This window comes from Netta rufina (genome assembly GCF_964035555.1).
Source record: "Netta rufina genome assembly, chromosome: 6".
In the NCBI taxonomy this organism is placed as follows: domain Eukaryota; kingdom Metazoa; phylum Chordata; class Aves; order Anseriformes; family Anatidae; genus Netta; species Netta rufina.
Genome location: NC_140129.1, coordinates 38748817 through 38770019, shown reverse-complemented (window position 1 = coordinate 38770019; position 21203 = coordinate 38748817). Strand labels below are relative to the sequence as shown.

Here is a 21203-nt window from a genome sequence, read left to right as displayed (position 1 = left end):
CTCGCGGCGGGGCGGGCGCTGCCCGGTGCTGTGGCGGCGGCGGCGGAGGAGGAGGAGCGGGGCCGGGCCGGGACCGGGGGGCGCCGCCGCCGCGATGCCGCTGTTCGCCGCCAACCCCTTCGAGCAGGACGTGGGTGAGAGAGCGCCCGGGAGGCGCGGGGAGGCGGTGGGGGGGGCGGGGAGCTCGCGGCCTTGGCCCCGCGGCGGAGCGAGGCCTGGTGGCGGGGGGAGGTGGGCCCCGGGGCGGGCCGGTGTGGGGCTCTCTGAGAGAAAATGACCGAAAATAAAGGCATTGCTGGCTCGGGGCGCCGGAAGAGGAAAGTGAGAAGGTAGCGGTGAGGGTCGGGGCTGCGGTTGCCGTCAGGCTGCGGCTGTAGGCTGAGGGAGCGCTGCGTTCCTGCGGGTTTTGCCAGGGCCTCGGTGTGTGCGGGTGGGAGGTTTCTGTGTGCCCAGGGTTACGTCTGGGGTTACCCTTCACATGGCTCCAGCTGCTGTACCTGCACGAGGGAAGGCTTCTTGACCTGGAACTGTCACAGCTGTGTGCAGTGTGCATGGCCAAACACAAATGCTACAGGAGTATTCTTCTATATATTGTATTTTTATAGCAGTATATTTCCTGTAGTGCTGTAAAGGTGGTGGGCTGTGCACTTGTGCTTTCTTAAACTTTGTGCTATACGTACGGACCATAACTGCTTGCATGTACTGCTTCTGTCAGGATTTAACTCTTTTATGTCACTGTTTTTTCTTCTTTCTGCTTAAGAAATAAGGTAGGTACCAAGCACGTAGGTGAGCCCAGCTGACGTCCTGGTGCTGCAGGGAAGGAGAGCTCCTTTCCTGTGTTCTCTTCCACCCGGATTTTTTTGAACTTCCCCCCCAAGCTGCTTTAACTCAGGCGTTTTGGCACAAAGCTTATTTCACAGAGCTGTTTGGCTGACATGTTGGATCATCTGTGAAGGTGATGACTTTGTGAATTTGGCGATTTAAACCATCGAGGGCTGCAAAGTGGCAGTGAAAACAAGAGGCAGGGCTGCCCCGACAAGGCCTGAGGGAGGAGCGGGGCCCCGCTGCTTGGAGCAGTGACAAGTCGGGTCGATGCAGCTATCTGCCCGGACCATGCATTTCATACTGGGGTTTGCTCAGGGCACCTCTAGAAAGTGTAGATAAACACTCCCTCGCTCTGCCACAGCTGGCCTTGTTTTCATGGTGCAAAACGTGCAGGGCTGCCTGCAGTCCCAGCTCCTGGCTGCTGCCTGTAGTTCTCCTGTAAACTCTGGGCTAGTTTCGGAGTTTGCTTTCCTTCTGCTGGTTCTCCAGCCCAGCCCTTGAGTTCTTCACAGGGTTAGAAGTGATTTCGTTTCCTGCCTGATGCTCCTGGTAGGTCATTCCCTCGCACGTGCTGTCCTCCAGCGTAACCCTGGGTGCCACACAGCCTTCATCTCTCAAGTAGCTCTTCCTCCAGCAGGGAAGAGGTCTGTGCCTCCTCAGCTTTCCAGCAGCTGGCCTGCTGTCACAAGGTTGGCAGCAGCAGCAGGGCAGCAGGAAGTATTTGTGTAGCTCCAATGACTCCCAGACCCGCCCGCGGTGTCACGGGTTGCTGGTAGCTTGGAGATTTGTTTCCTTGTCCTTCGCTGGGGTGTTTGGTTCTGGGGCTGTTTGCTCTTTGTGCTGCTTTCCCTTGGTGGCCCACGTCCTCCTGTGCCAGGACTTGGTGTGCCTGTCGTTCTGCTCTGGTTTCCAGCCACTGAGCTCGTGTTTCTAGGAGGAACTTTAATTGAGTCTGTGTTCTGTCCTACGGTCACCTTTGGCTGTGTGATCCAGCCCTGATTGCTTTGCATTTCTCCTTACACGGTGCTTTACTCGTCCTTTCCACGGGAGACACCTCCCAGCTTTCTGCTGGCTTCCTCCTGACCCTTCTCCCGCGGTCGGTGTCAGCCAGGGCTCGCAGCATTGATTTCCAGAGCCATTCTGGAGGCGCTCAGGAAGGGAACGCTCCCCGCCCTGGGAGTGCTGTACATCCCAGCTCGCCTTCCTCGCCTCGTGGAGTGAGCCAGGAGCTGTGGCTAACAGCTTGCACGTGGCTTCCTCTGAAATACCTCCCTGCCATCCGAACGGAGCAGCTGGTGCTTAAATTAACCCCTGGGAAGGTGGCCTCACTGGGAACAGCACCTGCGTCTCCTCAGCACCTCCCCTTTCATTTCCCTGTGATAATTCTTGCTTCAGTGCCTGGTCTAAGGCCTCGCAGATGCTTGAGGACAAGCTGATTGCGAGTTTTGGTGTCATTCTTGCTTGGATCTTTCTCTTTCACTTCTTTAAATCTCCTCCAGCCCGCAGACCTTACCTTCATCTGAGTGACTCAGCTTCCTGCCCCGTGGAGCTGCAGTTCCATGTTTGATACAGGAGGTGGTTACTGAGGGCTCCCAGACCGACAGGCAGTGCTGGTTGCTTCTCAGGCTGTTGGCCTGCTGACTCCGGGCGCTTTCCCTTTGCCACTTCTTCCCCAGGGTCATTCAGTTAATTACCCGGGGTCATTCAGTTAATTACCCGGGGTCCTTCCAACCAGGGCTGCCTTTCAGCGAGGACCAAGTGGACCGTGCTGCCTTACTGCAAGTGCAAGCCTCGTGAGCACGGCGATCATCTTCATAATCACTCATTAAGGCAAAGCTAGATGACTTCTTTGCCTCCTCTCTAATCTGGGGAGGCGAAGGCGAGGTAAGCAACAGAAGGTGTAGGGCTAAGTTTCAGGTTTACAGGAATTTGTTTTTGTGGTTCCGAAAACCAGCAGTCAGGATTGTCCTCCAGGTTTTAGCCTTTCATTTTTGTTACCCTGGCTCTGTTCTTACAAACTGAGAGTGGTGCTGTGTAACGCTCCAGATGCAAGATTGATTGTGCCTACAAGATTTTATTTTGCATACATTTTGGAGGCAAATCAGCCTCTAGAAGGCTGTTGTTCCACTGATCGGGTTTAACTAATGGCACACCAAGCTGGAAGGCTCCTTGTGCGAAGTCCACGTGTGACTGCTTGGTTTTCTCTGCTTCTAGTGTAAAAACTGACACAGGGAAAAAAAATATTGCATTTGAGTATTTATTTTTTTAGCTGACGTGTTGTTTGGCATTGTTGGCAAGCTCAGGGCAGAATAAGAAAACACTTTGCAGGTGAAGGCTGGGCGCTGGGCAGCAGCGAGGGCGAGCTGTCAGCAACCTGCCTTGCTCGTTTCCCCTCGCTGCAAGTTTTTCTCCTAGCACTGAAGGAGCCCTGCAGAAGGCATCTTCCCACATCTGCTTCCTTGGATCTAGGTCCCTGTCTCAGCATCTGCAGGGTAGTTACTCTCCAAGATGATTCCTCAGCTGGAGCTCATGCGAGGCGCGAAGGCAGATGCTGTTAATGCATTAATCCATCCTGCTGGCAAGGAGGGAAACCTCAGAAGCTGAGCGAGGCTGCTGCAGGGCAGCCAGTGGGGCTGTGGGGCCCGTGGAACAGCGTGTGTGGGTCCAGGAGGAGGGAGCTGCCTGTGGCACAGCTGTGTGTGTGCAAGGAGAAGTGTTTATGCTGCTTTTTTCCCCACTAATTTTACGAGCTTGCACTTCAACTGGCCTGTGAACAACCAGAGCGCTCCGCATCTCCTACCTGTCTGTCCTACAGCTCTATTTCATCCCAGTTCTTTGCTGCCATGTTTCAGAGGAGATGGCTTTTGCAAATCCAATGCGTGTGTCTGCTCAAAGCATCTCAGGTGCATTTTATGGATCCTATTATCTTTTTTTAAAGAACCTCTCCAGAAGTTAGTTACCTTATTTGATTGCTGTTCCATTTTAAAAGGAGAGTAGTGGAGGAAAAGAGGAGGGAGCGTAGGAAGGGAGAAGTGTAGGGGTCTGGATTTGAGGTTTTGGAGTCAATGAGGTGGGAAACAATGCTAAGACACGTGGCGGTGCCTGTCTGCAGCCTTGCTTTGTGAGCTGTGCCCACCTGCATCAAAGCTCTTCTGTGCCTCAGGTGGGTTTGCAGCCTCCTGAGGCATTGCTGGGACTGGAAAAACCAAAGTGTGGCGTTGTTTGCTGCCATCTGTGGCGTTTTGAGCCTCCAAAGACTCAAGTGTGAAACGCACCCTGGTGTTTTCTCAGCTTCCATGCCTTTCTCTTGACCTCTTCCCATTTCTTGCTGCTCACCGTTGGCTTTTTGCTGGTGGGCACAGAGGTGTGTGCAGCAGGCAGCTGGGGGTTCAGAGCAGAAACAGCTTTCAGCTGGGGCTGCCACAAGGCAGCAGGACTAAACCATGTGCCCGGTGTGCTGTGTGGGTATTGCTGCTGGTGTGGGTGCACAGCTGCTGCTGCTGTTAGATGAGAGGGATGAATTTGGCTGGCGAGCCCTGCTGGCAGGATTTGCACCCCGGGGATGGAGGCGTGCAAGGTGATGCTTTAAAAAAAGCACCGTCAGCTGGTGGAGCTTCACAGCAAACAGCGGGCGAAGCTGTGTGCACCGAGCGTCGCGTTGTGCTGTTCTGGTGCCTCCTTTGTGCTGGTTCAGTACTCGCAGTTCACACACCCAGGCGATGCCCTGCACGTAGGGGTTCTTTGTTTGGCTTTCTTTAAATAAACAGCACGGCAGGATGTTTCAAATCGCAGGCCCTCCTTTATTTTCAAGAACGAGCAATTAATTTAGTTTTAGTGTCCTAAAAATATTGATGCACTTAGAATCTAGCACTTGTGTCTTTTCTGGGGAAGTATTTTAAGGAGCTTTGTGCGGTAGGAACATGCTTTCAAGTAGGATTTGCTTCCCTTGAAGAGTAATTCCAACCTGTGAAGGTAACGTGTGGCACAAATTGCCAGCTTCCATTCCTGCTCCTTGGTCTGCTTTTAGATCTGTAATGAAGGTTTTGGGGGCTCTGCTGTGCTTGTGTTTTCTTGGGGAGGCCGCTCTGCTGCCAGGGGGTGTTTGTTGCAGCTCCTGGCTGCAGAACTGAGCGGTGGAGCTGGTTATCAGGAAGATGCCGAACTGCACACCCGAAAATGCATTTAGCCAGGGCAGTGCTGCTGGCAGCAGGCCGGGTGGTTTTGGACCAGCTGCTGCCACAGAGCGCCATCGTGTTAATAGTGACCATCATGCGCTGCGTTAATCTGCTCAACAGCCTTTAAAGTGCTCAGTCCCAAAGGGATGTAATGACTTCTCTTACCCAAAATCCTATAAAAGCAGTAATGATGGTATTGCCAGCAGCGTTTATGGAGCGCGTTCCTACGTGGCATAAATATCTGAGGGCTCTTACCTTGCAGCTTAGTCAAAATACTAAAATGGCGTGTTAAAATTAAATCATAAGATGGCAAGTGTAGTGCATAAAATATTGATTTTGAGTTGTTTTAATAGAGCTGTAATGTTTATGTGGCATTAAAATAACGTGGTTATACCAAAAATGGGAAATACAAATGGCATTATCCCTTGTCTGCTAACACGGTGAACAGAACGCTGTAAGGGATAAGGAGGGATACGCTCTTGAGATGAAGCAGTTTGGGGTGTTGTTGGCCAGTTTCGGGACCTTCAGTAGCCCTTTCATGTCACTGACTTTTCTCTACGCTTGTGACATTCAGATTTCTTGAAAACATCTAGTGGAGGAGTGTTGTAAGAAGTTTATTGAAGGAGGAGGTGGTTTTCCTTCAGAGGTCTGAAAGGATTTATTTATTTTCCTTGGAAATAAGGAAATTATATATGATATGTATTATATATCACATATAATATACATGATACATAATACACAATACATATAATATCTATTATATTCTATATTATATAATTATAATGAATGCAAAGATTGGAAGGCCTTGAGCAAACCCCAACTTAGGGTTATGGCCTAAACTTGCAGGAAGTAAGCAAAGTGTACAGAAGCAGTTTTTTCATTAATTACAATGTTACACTTAGTTTTTCCTTTCTGGATCTTCAAAACACTTGATGCATTTGTTAGTCCCGTGCTATTCATCATTCCTTATGAAAATACATGCAGAACACTTCATAAAACAGCAGGAATTAGCACTCTGGAAGACACTGCCTTTCAGTGTTTTATATGGGGAGCTGCCTTTTCTGTATGGCTGTGAAGGCATTTGCTCCCTAGAATCTGAATTTAATAGGGTATTTTTATGCTTAATCAGTCTTGGTTTTCGTTACAGAAAAGGCTACAAATGAATACAACACCAGCGAGGACTGGGGTCTTATTATGGATATATGTGACAAAGTTGGCAGTACTCCCAATGGGTAAGCTATGTCTCAGCATCACAACGTGCAATTTCATCTTCTCATGAAGAAGAATACTGTTTCAGAAGAAATACATCTCAAAATGCTACTGATCTGATGCTTCTGTAAGCTCTACGGACGTGTGCAGTTGGCTTTAAAATTCTTTAAAAGAAATGTTCCAACCAGATTTCCAGTAGAGCGATTGGGAGATGTTGCATGCATCCCAATTTTATGAGGTTTTGCACAGTAGACCAAGTTTGTTATATTTAATGATCTTGCATTCCTTTTGAGAAGGAACTATGTCAATAGGAAATGGTGAACTAGTTTCTTTAGAAAAAAATCTAGTTAGGACAGTTTGCTATTTATGATGAGGAATTTATCTGTTTGTTGATTAGAAAGGATGGGACTGATATAGGAGAAAAGAGAAAAAAAAGAAAAAACAACTGAGGTCAATGCCCACCTTGATTTGGATCAGTTTAGCCTAAGTGGTAATATAGAAATGTAAGTGGTAATTCAGTGATCTTGTAACTGCCAGAAGTATCTGCTCATTTTTGAGGTAATCTGTTACAGTGGAAAAATGCTTCAAATTTTGTAGTCAACTTGAACTGGTACATACCTTGAATTCTCAAGTGATCTTAATTTTTTATTGTTTATTTGTAGTATTTAAGGGTACTACACTGAGAAAGTTCTTTTTGTATTAGTTATGTCCTGTCCCACAGGGAAGAGAGGCAGATCCCTTCAATCTGGGAATCTTTAGGCCTCAAGGGAAAAAGTGTAGAATATTCTTTGGGTCCTTTTTAAAAATCTTTAATGCTAGGAAGTTTCTGTGGAGGGAACTATTTTAAATCCTCTCCTTCTGGGGAAAAAGGGAATGTCAACACAAAAAATCTTAAATTTTTATAATCAAGTGACTTGAAAATGAGATCCAAGAGCTAAGAAGCTGTGAATGTGTTTTAAATTAAATTTATAGAGAGACTGACAGTAGTCAATTAAATAGCCATTCAGTCACTGCTGCTGCAGAGGTATTTTTTTTAATGCAGATATTTCTTTCGTTGTCTATTTCAAATCTATTTCCTCAGTGTAGTAGCAAATGCTCTCTTTGTGACATGTCAGCAGTACTATGGAAATTAATACAAAATGCCAGAATAAAAATGGAGTCTGCTCCAATTCAGCACGTTTAAGAACAAACACGTTGTTAAGCGCTTTTTTCAGGCTTGCTTTGGGAAAAGTTTAGGTTAGGTTGCATTTGCATTTTTTAAAATAGAGACGGTTTTGTTTGCTTAGCAAAGTTCAGTATCTGGTTTCATTCATTCTGCAAATTAGGTCAATGGCATCCATCGCTAATACTTTCTTTGTTCCTTTTTTAGAGCAAAGGATTGCCTTAAAGCCATCATGAAGAGAGTAAATCATAAAGTTCCCCATGTGGCTTTGCAAGCACTTACAGTGAGTAAACTGTCCCTGTTTCCCAAAACCTTTCTGTTCCTTTAGGTGATGGAGCTGGGAAGTGTGTACTGATCAGTAAATACCTTTCTGTGTATCTTCAGTAGTCACTGGCAGAGTGCATGCTGAACAAAGGGTGAACTTCCTGTGCATGCTTTTATTTTGGATTATTGTTGGCATACGTCTTCACCGCTGTATTTCTGTTGTCAGCTTTTAGGAGCCTGCGTATCAAACTGTGGAAAAATATTTCACTTAGAAGTGTGTTCTCGTGACTTTGCTAGCGAAGCTCGAGGTATAATAAACAAGGTAATTATCTTATAACTTTGGGGGGGGGAATTATTTGGTGATTTCATTGCTTTCTCTCACTGTAGCAAAGAACTGGCAAAACTAATGCTCTAGTTAATTTGCTAGCTAATGAAATCTTCTGGTTTTGGTGCAGTTGGAAATACTGCTGGCTGTTTCTTATCCCTGAAATTTGTGTATTTCCATTTACTGCCTGCCCCAAATTTTAACAAAATTACACAAGCAATTTTAATTAAAATCTGTGACTCCTCCTAAGCCCAATTAATTTGATAGTGAAGGCAGCTTTCCCTGAAAAGTTTTTATTTGTCTTTAATGAAATTCATAAGCTAAAGTGCAAAGGGAAACCAGTAAGAAGGTTAAATTATATTTTTACAAGGAAAAGGAGGAAGGCTTCAGACAACTGAGTTTCTGGAGATTCTCAGAACACTGAATGAGGAGTTAACCGAGAAAGGAAGACCTCAGTGGTTGGGGTCAAGCAGCTGATGGGATCTAAATCTAGATGTAAAGAACTGAGTAAGCAGAAACAGCTTTACCGTAATTACTGCTCCAGTTGAGGACAAGAATGACTGAAGAAGATAGTCTTCAAATGTATGGGAGGCCCGGAACCATCAGAGGTTGAGCAAAGCAATTAAGGAAACTAATAAAACTGCTGGGAAACAAAATGAGTTCATGGCTCTTCTGTTTCTTGCTTTCTGCGGAAAAATAGGTCTTGAAGTCCTCCACTTCATTCTCATTAGCCATGGTCCATTCTGAAATAGAACATTGACCTTCATGGTCTGACAGTGCTTGTGGATGTAACAACAAACCTTTAATCCTGCTGAAGAATCGCCTACTGGAGCATAATTTATTTTGTTGGTGGGAAGCACACTTGTGTTTTCCCCTGTCCCTTGCCCATTTGGAGAAAGAATCCTCAGAGGGGCTATAAAATCGTGCTTCCTCCTTTTCTCTGAAAGAAAATTCATTCAGACAAGTGTAACAAATATCTTTGTGCTGATAATGAACTTTCTGGGCTATGTGGTTTATTTCAATTAAATGCATGCTTGAGCCCAAACTCGTCAATGTTCTGACTGTTCAGCGTGTTTGTGGGTGAGCCACAGGCTTGCACTGTGCTCTGAAGGACACTCAAACGGGAAATCGTGGCCATGCACTGTGTTTGTGCAGTCCCAAGCTTCCATCTGTACAAGGCAGGTTGAAGCAGATACAGGTGAGCCCACCAGCCCCAGAACCCTCACTCAGCAGCAGGTATCAGTGTTAGTTTGGAGGCTTTGGGTTCAAATGGTAGGCTTTTAGTTACTTGGAAGGAAAACTAGAAAGTGGATGGAGTTTAAGTTATGCTTCAGAGGTGTGTCCTTTACTCCTACAGTAGGGTGATGCCTGAGTCTGACTCACTTCTCTCAGGTGGTTTATCTCTTGGCATGAGGTTGTTAGCAGGTAAAATTTGCAGTGTTGCACAAAATCAGTGGTCTGGCCTGGATTTAGAGTAGCCGTAAATCCTTTAGATGAGGGTAGAGGACGGAGAAAGGCACAGAGGTAGGCAGCCTGAATCTCCCCAAACTATTGAGGTAGAAACATGGCTAACGTCTGAGAAATGGCAAAGTTTGTCAGTCTTTTTCCTTAACCACCTAAAATTGACATCACTAAAATTACAGCAGTATATATGGGTGAGCTGCCTGTGAATTCCAAGATTTGGCTGTGCAAGAGAATTTGCTGTGGAGGAGTGCTGTGAGGGTCGAAGGAAGATGCTCCAGAGGCTAAACATGCTGCCTGTAATATCTGAATCAGTGTATAAAAGGTCATGTTTGCTAGGTTATGTTTTCAAAATTTTCTTATTGTCTTATTGAGTACAATGAATTGATTATTAAGTGTATTTATATATTTAAAAAAAGGCTTTGTTAACAAAGTTTTACAACTATTTCTGCTCACTTTGATGTGGAAGTATTCCTTTCTAAGCAATTTTGTCTTCTAGGCTCATCCAAAAGTATCTGAGAAGCTGAAAAGTCTAATGGTGGAGTGGTCAGAAGAATTTCAGAAGGACCCCCAGTGCAGCTTAATATCCGCAACAATTAAATCTTTAAAAGAAGAAGGTGTAACTTTTCCTGCAGCTGGATCACAGGTAAAAGCTGGTTAGGAATACATCGTTCTGCTCCTGTTGAGCCTCTGGCAGTGAACAAAATGAAAAGCTGTCCATGGGAGGTGCTTTTGGTCAGAGGAGAGGAGGATCCTTGTTCTAGTCTGGTTGCCTCCCGACACTGAGGTTCACTTCATTCTGCTTTTTTTATTTCCTTGCCTTCCGAAGAAAAATAAGAACAGACTAATAGCTATTTCATGATGTCCTCATGAGTTGTTTCATTTTAGATCTGTCTTTCTTCAGAGCATTTTTTTAGAGCTTCGTCGAGCTGTCGCTGCCTTAAATCTAAGCAATCCTACACCCACACTTTGTACTTGGTGTTTCATGGTTCTAATTGCTGACTTGGAGCACATATCTTCTATTTTTCCTTTGCAGAGCCTCATGAAACAAAGGGCAGTATCTAGAACTGAGGCATCTTTGAAGCTGATCTGTTCTGTGCTTTTCTTTCCTAAATCCCCATTTCCCGTTTCATTTTTTTTTCCTGTGTCAGGAGTTGCCCTGGCTCTGCAGTGGTGGCTCCAGTCCCTAACCTCACTTGCTCTCTCTTTTCCTTCTGCTGGTGTGTTATGCCTGATCATCTAGCTGACAGATACGGTGACAGGTTTTCTTATTTTCTGTGCTTTATTATTGATGTTTCTAAATATTTTTATGTTCAATATGAGTTAGGCGAAAATCAATCCTGAAGATTAGAACTGTCGCTTCTGTTGAGTTTTCCTTATGTGAAGTTTACTCTTCTCTGTATTAAACAGAGTTGTTTTTTAATACTTCTGGAATCTTGCCTTTCTCTGCAAAGATGTTCTCACTTCTGAATCTAGGATGAGCATTAAAACATATGGTAGAAACGTGGAAGATTGAGAGAGCTGCAACCAATTGTATTTTCTTTCCTCCAAATACATACGAAGTTATATCTTTGTCTTTACCTCACACACTTCACTGCAAACAGTAAAACTGAGGTTTAGTAGTTTCTGGTATACTTGCACAGAATTGTTTTCTAGGACCATTGATAGCCCCAGTGTCTGAAACTAGGTTCTTCATTCCTGCAGGATGACTTCCTTGATGGAGTGAAAACTCTAAGAATGATTTCTCTGTGCTATTGTGGAGACTCAGTTAGGCAAGGCAGCAGCTCCTAACACTCGCTTTTTGTCTCCACACTCCCAACAACAGAGACTGAGGGTGTCTTCTGGTGTGACATGGGGAAAAATCTCACTTTTTTTTTAGCAAGTCTGGCTGCAGCTTAATAACTTGGGTCTTCACAAACGTAGGACTCCCAAGAGCTTTCCTTCCCTTTTGAGGGGAGGTATGGAGTGCAAAGGCAGAAAGCGTAGTCATTTAAACAGAACTCATTTAAATAATGATAGTAAGTATTTAAATGAAATCTTTTAAATAAATTAGATTGTTATTTATTTTACTTTGCTGCTGAAAACAAAATAAAACATGGATGAGATTCTGGAGAACAGTAAATTTTTTCATCTAGAAGATCATCTTGGGTCAGTAATGAAATATTCTGATAAGGCAATTAATCAGGAACAGCTTATTACTAATTTTTTTAAGTATATAATTATAGAGCTTTCTTCTTCCTTTGTACCATGAACTTATTCTATTGTTAACACATTTGCAGGCTACCACAAATGCTGCTAAGAATGGTTCATCATTAAGTAAAAACAAAGAAGATGAAGATATAGCTAAAGGTAAATTACTAGTCACAGCCTTGGCTTGTACTCTGGAGCGTCTTGTTAAAATGCATGGGAATCAGCTGCAAGAACTGAACGCGAGGGCACAGCGGGTTGGGAATTAAAGTTTATGTTAATCATGCACGAGTTATGAAACATTTTAATGCCTTACCTTTTCATTCTGTTGTAAGGCAGAGTAAAGCTGTTGAAATGTAATAAATGGCTCATAGTTTGGAGAAAAAAAAGATAATATAAACATGGTCTTTATGGTTAAAATAAGTATTTCTTTTAGGAAAGCAAACTGCCCTTGTATACAGGGATAAATATACAGACTTACCTGTTTTATTTTCCTCTCCTAACTGTAGCTATTGAATTGTCATTGCAAGAGCAGAAACAGCAACAAATGGAAACCAAATCCTTGTACCCGTCTGCAGACATTCAGCAAACCAGTCAGAACTCAAGGAAGGTGCGAGCTCTCTATGACTTTGAAGCTGTCGAGGACAATGAGCTCACCTTTAAAAGTGGAGAAATTATTTTTGTTTTGGATGACAGGTATAACGCGCTCAGATGAAGGTGCCTTTATTCCACAACTGTTGTGTTGTTAGCAGTTTTTTCCCCCCAGGGCTTTCTTTTCCACAAGCACGTATATTGTCACTCTGGCCTTCCCCGGATCCTTTATCTTCTGCTATTTGTTCCATACCCCAAATTGTTTTAACCCTTGGAAAAAAAAAAAAGTATCTAACACTTCTTTGAGGCCATCCTTGCCCTCCTTCCCCAGTTCATACATTTCTCCAGTGATTAGCCATTTCTTTAAAACAGAGCCCCCCCTACCACCACTGCAACACTGTCTGATGCTGCTGGAGCCTTTCTGTGGCTGTAATCAAAGGAAGCTGCCTTTTCTCGCTGAAGTTCTCCTGTGCAGCTGTCTTGCTTTGCTGAGGTTCAGTGGAGAAGCAGCGTGCTGTGATTCTGATGGATAGCATCCTGGTTAACCCTGGCTTGCTGCTTTATATTATAAAAAATAAATAAAAATAAATAAAATACCAGTGGCAAGGAGAAAGTAGCCTCTGCCCAGCTGAGTGGACTGCAAGCCACTGGCCCAGTTATAACTTGGTTATAACACAGCATAATAACTGTGCACATTGCAGTACTGAAATTGTTAGATCTCTGGCTCTCAAGCATTGCGTTTGCTAGGAATAAAACAGAGGAAAAATGCTGCAAGTAGTTACTGTCACTATTGTCACTGTTGCTCCAATGACAGCTAAGAAGCAGAACCTGCTAACGCTGCTCTGATTTAACAGGCTGTGACAGATTAATTATATTTCTAATGTTAGTCCCCACTTGTGTACCTCTTGTAAACTTGGAGGTGAAGCAGTAATGGGCTATCATCTAATCACTCTGAAGAACTGAGGAGTTGTGCTGTAAGCTTGCAGTGATTGCTGCTAAATGGTTTTACTTCCCCCGAGCCCACCCCCGTGCCCCAGCTCCTGCTCTTGGCTTTGCCGGGCTGCTAATCTGTACAGATGTTCTCCTTTGCCTCTGTTATTGGGCACCTAGGAAATTGTGTCTCAGATATCACAGGTTTTCTGTCAAAAGCACAAAATGTTGTTGATGGTCAGGGTTTTTTAACAAAGCTTTATTTCCCCAGTGACGCCAATTGGTGGAAAGGTGAAAATCATAGAGGAGTGGGATTGTTTCCATCTAATTTTGTGACTTCTGACTTAAGCGTTGAACCTGAGGCAGGTAAGTTAGCTGCTCAAAAGCTGACACGTTATTTTTAGAAAGGCAGCCTTGTGGTGGGAGTACTAATTAGCCCATCAGCAAAATCATTTCCTGAAATCAGCCCAAGGAAAGAATCCAGGGAGAAATCCTGACATTGTTTCAAGCAAGTGGATACCACTGCTGTAGCTCACTTTAAAGATACATTTTGATTGTAAATTGTTACCTTCTCCCTGCTGCAGTAATTCAGTGCATTTTGCCATAATTCTTTGAGAGTAACGTGATACTTCTCCAGCAGCTAGCTGCATCACTCTTTGATGTACTTACTCAAATTTCTATCTCATTTAAAGACTTGATGCTAAGCAATTAAAATGTGTACTTTAAGTGAACATAGTAACGCAGCCACAGGAAGGAAACTACTGTTTGTTCTTCCAGCAACTGTGGATAAAAATTGTGTTCCTGAGGATACTACAGAAGAAATTAAGAAAGCAGAACCTGAGCCTGTTTATATAGACGAGGTATGCAGTCACTTTCAATATACAGAAGTACTGATATTTTTAAGTGATTAAGACATTGCTTTGATGCTGTCAGTTGAGAGAACCTTTTTTTTAGTATAAAGACCTTTTTTAATTTGAAAATTAAAACAGTCTCTGCTGTGCTTCAGAAACTGCTGTTATTAATCTTATCTCCCACCTTTCAGGATAAGATGGATAAAACACTGCAGGTACTTCAGAGTATAGATCCTACAGATCTAAAGCTTGATTCTCCGGATCTTCTAGACTCAGAAGGTACTTGGAGCACTAAGTTTGCTAATTCTTGTATTTCTTCTCACAACTCTTTTCCGTCGATGAAGCTGGTAATTCTTTTGTTCAAGGTGTGCAAGAACAATTGAGTGTACTTTGGGGGGGGGGAGAGTGTTTTAGAGTGTTTTCTAGAATGGAAAAAGTGGAAAATAAGGGAATATCTTCAGTACGGGAGGCCTAGATGGATTCATAGGTAGTATTCCAGTGAAAGATGAGAACCCCATAAACCTTGGAGGTGGAAGCAGAAATGCAAAATTTTCTCTGGTTTTCATCAGTAGTCTTTTGTTTGTGGACATAAAGTGAAGAGAGGGTGACAAAGCAGAATAACCAGGGTTTTTCTCTGGTTTGGAGGAACTGGACACGCCTGATAACCAGGGGCACTGTCCAATTCTGTATCCTTAGCGTACTTAAAGTATATTTTGGCTGGATTTAAAATTGAGTTGTGAAGTATGTTAACTACTTTGACTCTTTTGTCGTTACAGATATTTGCCAACAAATGGGTCCAATGATAGATGAAAAACTAGAAGAGATAGATAGGTGAGTCAGAATGTAGCTTCTGCATGATTTACTAATGCTTCAAATTGTATTGATTTATTATTTCCTCCTTCATCTCCCAAGGTAGAAAATCTTGCAAGAAAAAATGAGACCATTCTACTTTTACTTTTTAACATTTAGTACCCACACCAGGACTTCTGTACTGAAGACTTTGTCGCTGCTCTCCTAAACATACTGCATAAGTTACTTGGTGTATTGTACCTTAGCACTTGCTTGTGGGCTGTTCTATCTGTCTGGAACTTGACATTCTCATTCTGATGCTCACTGCCCTCCACGACAGGAAAATCTGTTCGTCAGCTTCATTACCCCTTTCCCCTCAGACTCAGGAATATTTAATGGTGAAAGGAAAAATCGACTAGCATCGTGGAGTTGCCTGCTTTATTGCAACTAGGGAAGGATGGTTGTTCACCATTTTGGCTCTCCTTCACTGGTAGAAGGAATGGAGTGGGTTCTGACTGTTTTATGATACAGATATGTAAGGAATCAGCCATCTACCTTTCAAGATTTTTTTTCTTGCATGCTCAAACCTGTTTAATGAAGTGCTTTCCTTTCTTACCATCTAACACTAGATATTAGAGGATCTTAGTGTTTGCATACATGTGTTTTGAAACAGAAAACATTCAGAATTATCTGAACTGAATGTGAAAGTTCTGGAAGCTTTGGAGCTCTATAACAAACTGATGAATGAAACACCGATGTACTCAGCCTACTCAAAACTCCACCATCCCGCACAATACCCTCCTACATCTTCTGGTGTTTCAGTGCAGGTCAGTACCCTTTTCTGGAAATAGAGACTTTCCTAATATAGATTTCTATTTAAAAAGATGACACCAAAATGAAGTGTAGGCTTTCTTGCTAGCCTACGAACAATCTGACATTGCCTGGTGACTTTCTGTAGCCTTTAGAATAAAATATCACTTAGGCACTAGAGCAGAGTACTTTAATTTGCAGTTACCTGCTCATACAGTAAGCTATAGATGTTAATTTTGCTCACTTTAACATAAAGATGATTGATTGAAAATACTTAAAAGATTCTTTCTGTGATTTTTTTTTTTTTTCCTAGTGAGAATTGTGTGTTTCAGCAGCTTGGTGGATATTCTTGCGATGAGTCATGTTCTCAGTCTTAAAGTAAAATGTTACCTTCTTATCTAATAGCAGGGATGTGAGTGAACTTGAATATTAGTGCATTAATCATGAGCCCAGTGCACTTGCTAAGTATAGAAACCTTCATCTGGTTTTAGCTTTTTTTTTCCCAAGGGGGGAAAAAAAAAAGGTATTGCATTAGTGGGTGTAGTTGCTCAGAACTGATTTACAGTATCCGTTGTGTGCCACATTGGTGTCCTAAGAAAACAAAAATAGAGGGGAGAGGGATTTTAAAGATCCTTTTTTAAAGAAAGCATAGAACAAGTGTTTTTACTTCAAGTGAATTTTACTTTAATGCTAATTGTTCAGTGGGAAAAGAATAAAGAATAGTTGCCATAGCAACTGCTAGATCTGAAAATCTGTCAGTTAAAAGTAATTCCATGTCCTTAAATTCTGGTAACGATGAAAAATTCAGTATATTTGCAGGTTAAGAAGTAACATGAGCCAAAAGGCAACGGGAGTTTACTATTTCTTTCAAGATACATGCTTCCAGCAGTGAAAATGTGAGATAATGCTACTCGTGCTGGGCCTATAGCACAGTTACTTGACACAAAACTGTCTGTTCCTTCAGTGTCCCAGTACTGTCCCAAGTCCAAAAGCAATGAGCAGCACAGACTTCTATATGCATGTTATACCACCTGCTCTATCTGAATTTTGATGGAAAACTTGTATTATCTCAAATCAGAAATGCCACAATCTAAAAGTTTTTTTTATTTCCTCTTATATTATAGTCTTAGAATATTCCTCTGTTTTTATTCCCGAAATGTATTAAATAACAAATCTTCTGTGGTGCTCATCCCACTCAACCGTGTTTGTGCATCAAAATGTGTGAGGGCTGAATATTGTAAAGTCCAGGGCAAATTACAGAAAAAGAAACAAGGTTTCTGGGAGGGGCAAAGGTCTTGTACATGGTACAAAAGGATCTTCCAGATAGTAGGGACAGACCTTGTTAGCAGGGCATTTTTGAAAAAGGTGCCTGCTGATGGCAATAAAGGATGCCTGTTTACTACTCACGTGTGTTAGGAGAAGTTGTGTGTGTTGGAAAATTGATATTTATTGAGCTTTGGAATCCTAATGTATTTGTTTATTGTAGTTGTATTCTGTGCCACGTTTGCTGCTGCTTAATTGAAACTAAAAGGTATGCTTTTTTTTTAATTAACAGTCATATCCTGTACAGCCACCTAGTGGAAACTACATGATCCAGGGTGTTCACCAAGTCACCGTTTCCCCGGGTTATGGCCTAGGACCTGATCAGATGGGGCAGCTGAGGTCTCTGCCTCAAAATATAAATTCTTCTGGAGCCACTCAGCCTGCTCAAGCTGCCTATTTAAGGTATCATTTCAGCAAAGCTCTTACGTCACCCTATTCCTGATGGTAATTTTACTGCTTTGCCTAGAGGCTGTATCTCCATGAGGTATTTACAGTGACGTGTAATGCTTTTTAACCACTTTGAAAATACACAGCTTGCTTTTGGGCTAGGCAAAATTCTCACTTGCAAATCTGCCTGTCAGAGAAATAGATGGGAACTTGTCGGAGTTAGATTTGTTTTGGTTTGTTTCCTTACAGCCCAGGACCAGATTCTGTGCTGAACCAGACGTACGTGAACCAGAACGCGGCTCTTCCGTCAGCTGCCAGCACAGCTGCCTACAGCCCGCAGCAGATGGGAGGCTCGGTGGATATGGCAGCCTACCAGAACAACGCGTCCAGCTTGCCCCAAGGACCAGGTTATCCCATGGCAGTTCCTGCTCATTCCGTTCTGCAGCAACAAACAAACTACCACCAACAGCCCCTCCTTTAGACACAAACCAGGCTCGTATTTCTAAAGCAATGAATACAATTTGCTGAATCTAATGATTTTTATTAATGCCTGTCACAGATATCAAAATGCGTTTTCCTTTTTAAGTAACCCAACTGAGTGCATTCGGGTGATGCTGAGTAAAAATATACATCAGAACCGGTTGTTAATCATTTGCTTCAAGGTAGTTTGAACTAGATTAGGTAATGGTTTAAAATAATTACAGATTACTTTGAGCCCTTAGTTCAGCGGTTTCAAGAAATGCTGTTTGTGAGTCTGAATATAACTAAAAGGATTGGCCCAAAATAATTTTCTCTTTTAATGTGTTTCTGGCAATTTGGGGACGCATCCTCAGTGTCATGCGTTGCTCTCATTACGCACTGTCTCTTCTGGTGTCTCACTGTCATCTTTCTATCCAGGTAGCTTTAGAAAATCTCTGCTGATTGAGACACCTCCCTCTCTCTGTGCTGCTGTCGTGAGCTTTATGATACGGTGTGCACTAGATAATTGAAACAGCTGCACGAGTTAATCAGATGAGAGCTGGAAGAGAAAATGATTTGATACTGTGACAGAGAGGACCACGTACCTACAGAAGTATGAGGAATGATGTTTTTGCAGTGCTGCCTATTAGATTTTGGGAAGCTACAGGGAACTCTGATGTGTTTCTCTTGAAAGAAATGGCGGGGGGTTGCTTGAACTTGCTTTTGGCAGAGGTGGTACACGCGAGGGATGCTCCCAGCAGACTGTGGGTGCTCTGGATATGAGGTCTTGTACAGAATGTATTTTTTCCCTTTTTTTGTTGTATGTAGAAGTGAAGGAGAGCTGTAGTTCTGTGTGGTAAAGGAGGGGCTCAAGAATGTTTGAAGCTTAAGACTGAGAATCCACCTTTGTTCTGTTTCCATTGGGGAGGCAAGTGGAACAGGAAGCATCTTTATGGGACCAGGGGGTTCTTGCCTCTCTAGGATTTCCTTTTGCTGCTGCCATCTACATGTCTAAATAAACACTGGTTACAGGGGGAAACTCTTAAACCAGTTGGGAAAGGTGCATTTAACAGACCACGTATAGGCAGACTATGCGTGCTTTGTGATTGTGCTCCTCACTTAATAAAAGGAATGGCTGCATACTGAAAATACCAGACGTCCTTAGAAAAGGAATTGCCTTGGGACTGTGCAAGTGAAGCATTTGGTGGCTAAGAAAAGAAATCTAAGAATTTCTTCCCTGATGCACTTTTAAATGGGTAGGTTCTTTTTTTTTTCCTTTAACGAGGAACAGTTGAGCTGAGTTACCTTTCAGGAATGTTTTTTATTTTCTGGTTTCAGCCTCTGAAAAAATCACTTAATTCTCCTGTTTACCTACTCACTTCAGCGTAGTCGTATTTATACATATTTTAACAATTTTACGATGAGTAATAATCTTTAGATTGGGAAAATAATGGAAGCAAATCACTGATAAAACATCTTGTTGAATGTCTGAAACTACAAAAATGTCTAAATAAGTATGTTTGGTGTATAATTTTTCTACCAAATGAGAACTATCAGATTGTAGACTGTTGCTGAGTAATAAAAACCACCGTTCACTCAGTGCCACCTCCATTGCTTTTGCATTTTATTTAATTACTTAGTATCATGACTTTATTCGATTGCAGCCTCATGCTTATGGAATAAGGGATTCAGTACCTGCTCTTTAAATCATTATTTAAATCTGTGCAGTTAGAAAGAATCTATTATCTTTCCTTTTAAAAGATTTTAATTTTCTTGTATCCTTCCCTCTGAAGTAGCTTAGCATACATAACACGTTGCAATACTGGAGTACTTGGAGAACTTTTTCCTTGCATTAAGAGGAATAATTAATTTCAATGCTGCTGTTCAAAATTCTTATTGTTTTGAGATTTTTTTTAAAGGTTTTATTTCGTTCCAAATTGGTTTTTAATCAAACTAGACCTTGCTGTCATTTATATAGATTTTCCATGTTTATTAGTAATGAGATAAAGGTAGAGAATTTTATTGGATTCAAAACTTTGATCCAGCAGAAATGTTGAATATCCTAAATGGAGATGGCTGGACAGATGTGATTTGATTACTTCTAATTATTTTATGAATATAAATAATGTATATACTCATTTGTCCGAGATTTTCTACACAGCTACATATATGCATACTGTTAAAGCCTGAAATTTTATAAAAGCCAGATTTGTGATTGTCATCTCTTATATTCTGAATTCTGTGATATGCAACTTGTAGATAGTGTAAAATAATTTAATTATTAAAATAGTGTATTTAGAGGGTTTCGGTGTTAATAGGAACTGTTTTTCCTCCTCAAACTTCTATACATTATCATATTTATTTTTAAGGCCTGATTGTAACTGAACATGCTGCCAAAGGATTTATCTAACTTCGGATTTCTACACTAGGTTTATTCCTACTGTTTTATAACAGGAATCAAGGGTAGATAACTTCTGCTTTTTCATATAAACTCTTATTAGTTAACATAGAAGTTCGTGCAACTTTATAAGGAGAATTTTATTGTAATATTTGTTTCATGGGTGTTAAAAATATCGATGCTCGATACGTTTTCTTCTAGTGTGGGTTGGCAACCTATTACGTCTAAGATATAGTCAACTGAAAGCAATGATTTCATGTCTGTAATGCCACCGTTCAGAGGTGCGTGTTGAGACTCGTTGGTATTTCATATGGCCTTGATGTGACAAATGCATTGTCTATTAAATTTGGTATAAAAATTACAATCTTGAAATTGTTTCTGTAACAGGTAGACCTTAAAGTAATGTTCTGTGTTCATTTAGCTTTTGTTCGTTGATGTCCATAGGCTTGTGGAACTGTAATTCTTTGGAAGGCTGTCCTTTAGAAAGGAGTGCCGAGCAGGACCTGGCTGTAGCTGCAATGTCTTACAGTAATTATTTTCTGATAGGAAGGGTTTTTTCTTATTTTTATCTATGCATCTTTTCTAAGACATAATAGGCACTACTCTTGCTTACACTGAACACTGTGATATATTTGTCGAATAAATAACTTTTTAGAATTTATGGCTCTTACCAGATAAATTTTACACGAAACTGACTGAAACTGCTTTGAATCAGTGCAAATGAGAAATGAAGGAAAAGAAACATAAATGGGCAGGGTCTGAGCACTTTGGATTTTCATCTCTCTGCTGGCTCCACTGGAATTGTAACGTCTGCCAGCTGGCGAACTGACCCCCAGCACACAGCATGCCTGAGTTCTGGATGCAGGTTGTGGTTCTACTTCTATTTTGCCTGGGGTTTGAGGTGAATATGTACTGGTTAACAGATGCGTCACAGTTCTTACAGAAAATTACCTTCCAGAGTTTGCAGTATTAAGGGTAGGGGATCTGTTTTAATGGAATATCCGTTTGGCCTCTTGTCTGCAATATGTGTGCATTGCCTTGTGTGAATAAAACAAAG

General features: G+C 42.2%; 1 protein-coding gene across 3 annotated transcripts; it reads left to right on the top strand.

Moving 5' to 3' along the window:
• STAM2 (signal transducing adaptor molecule 2) lies at nt 1-21203 on the top strand. 3 transcript variants are annotated; one of them, XM_084289471.1, is made up of 15 exons: nt 1-134; nt 6148-6232; nt 7579-7654; nt 7862-7957; nt 9921-10067; nt 11701-11770; nt 12118-12304; nt 13401-13495; nt 13907-13989; nt 14172-14259; nt 14757-14811; nt 15443-15596; nt 17135-17304; nt 17539-17781; nt 18187-21203. In XM_084289471.1, the coding sequence occupies exons 1-14, from the start codon at nt 95-97 to the stop codon at nt 17768-17770; spliced, it is 1578 nt and encodes a 525-aa protein (XP_084145597.1). In that variant the 5' UTR covers nt 1-94; the 3' UTR covers nt 17771-17781; nt 18187-21203. The 3 variants fall into 3 exon arrangements, with proteins under 3 accessions (XP_084145597.1, XP_084145596.1, XP_084145598.1); XM_084289470.1 differs by having other exon boundaries at nt 17539-21203; XM_084289472.1 differs by having other exon boundaries at nt 111-130; nt 17539-21203.

Bases quoted from the DNA above. Each gene is read 5' to 3' on its own strand.
- STAM2 (XM_084289471.1), top strand. From the start codon at position 95: ATGCCGCTGTTCGCCGCCAACCCCTTCGAGCAGGACGTGG. The intron at 7,655-7,861 runs GTGAGTAAACTG...TTCTGTTGTCAG, and splicing joins TGGCTTTGCAAGCACTTACA to CTTTTAGGAGCCTGCGTATC. The intron at 12,305-13,400 runs GTATAACGCGCT...TTATTTCCCCAG, and splicing joins ATTTTTGTTTTGGATGACAG to TGACGCCAATTGGTGGAAAG.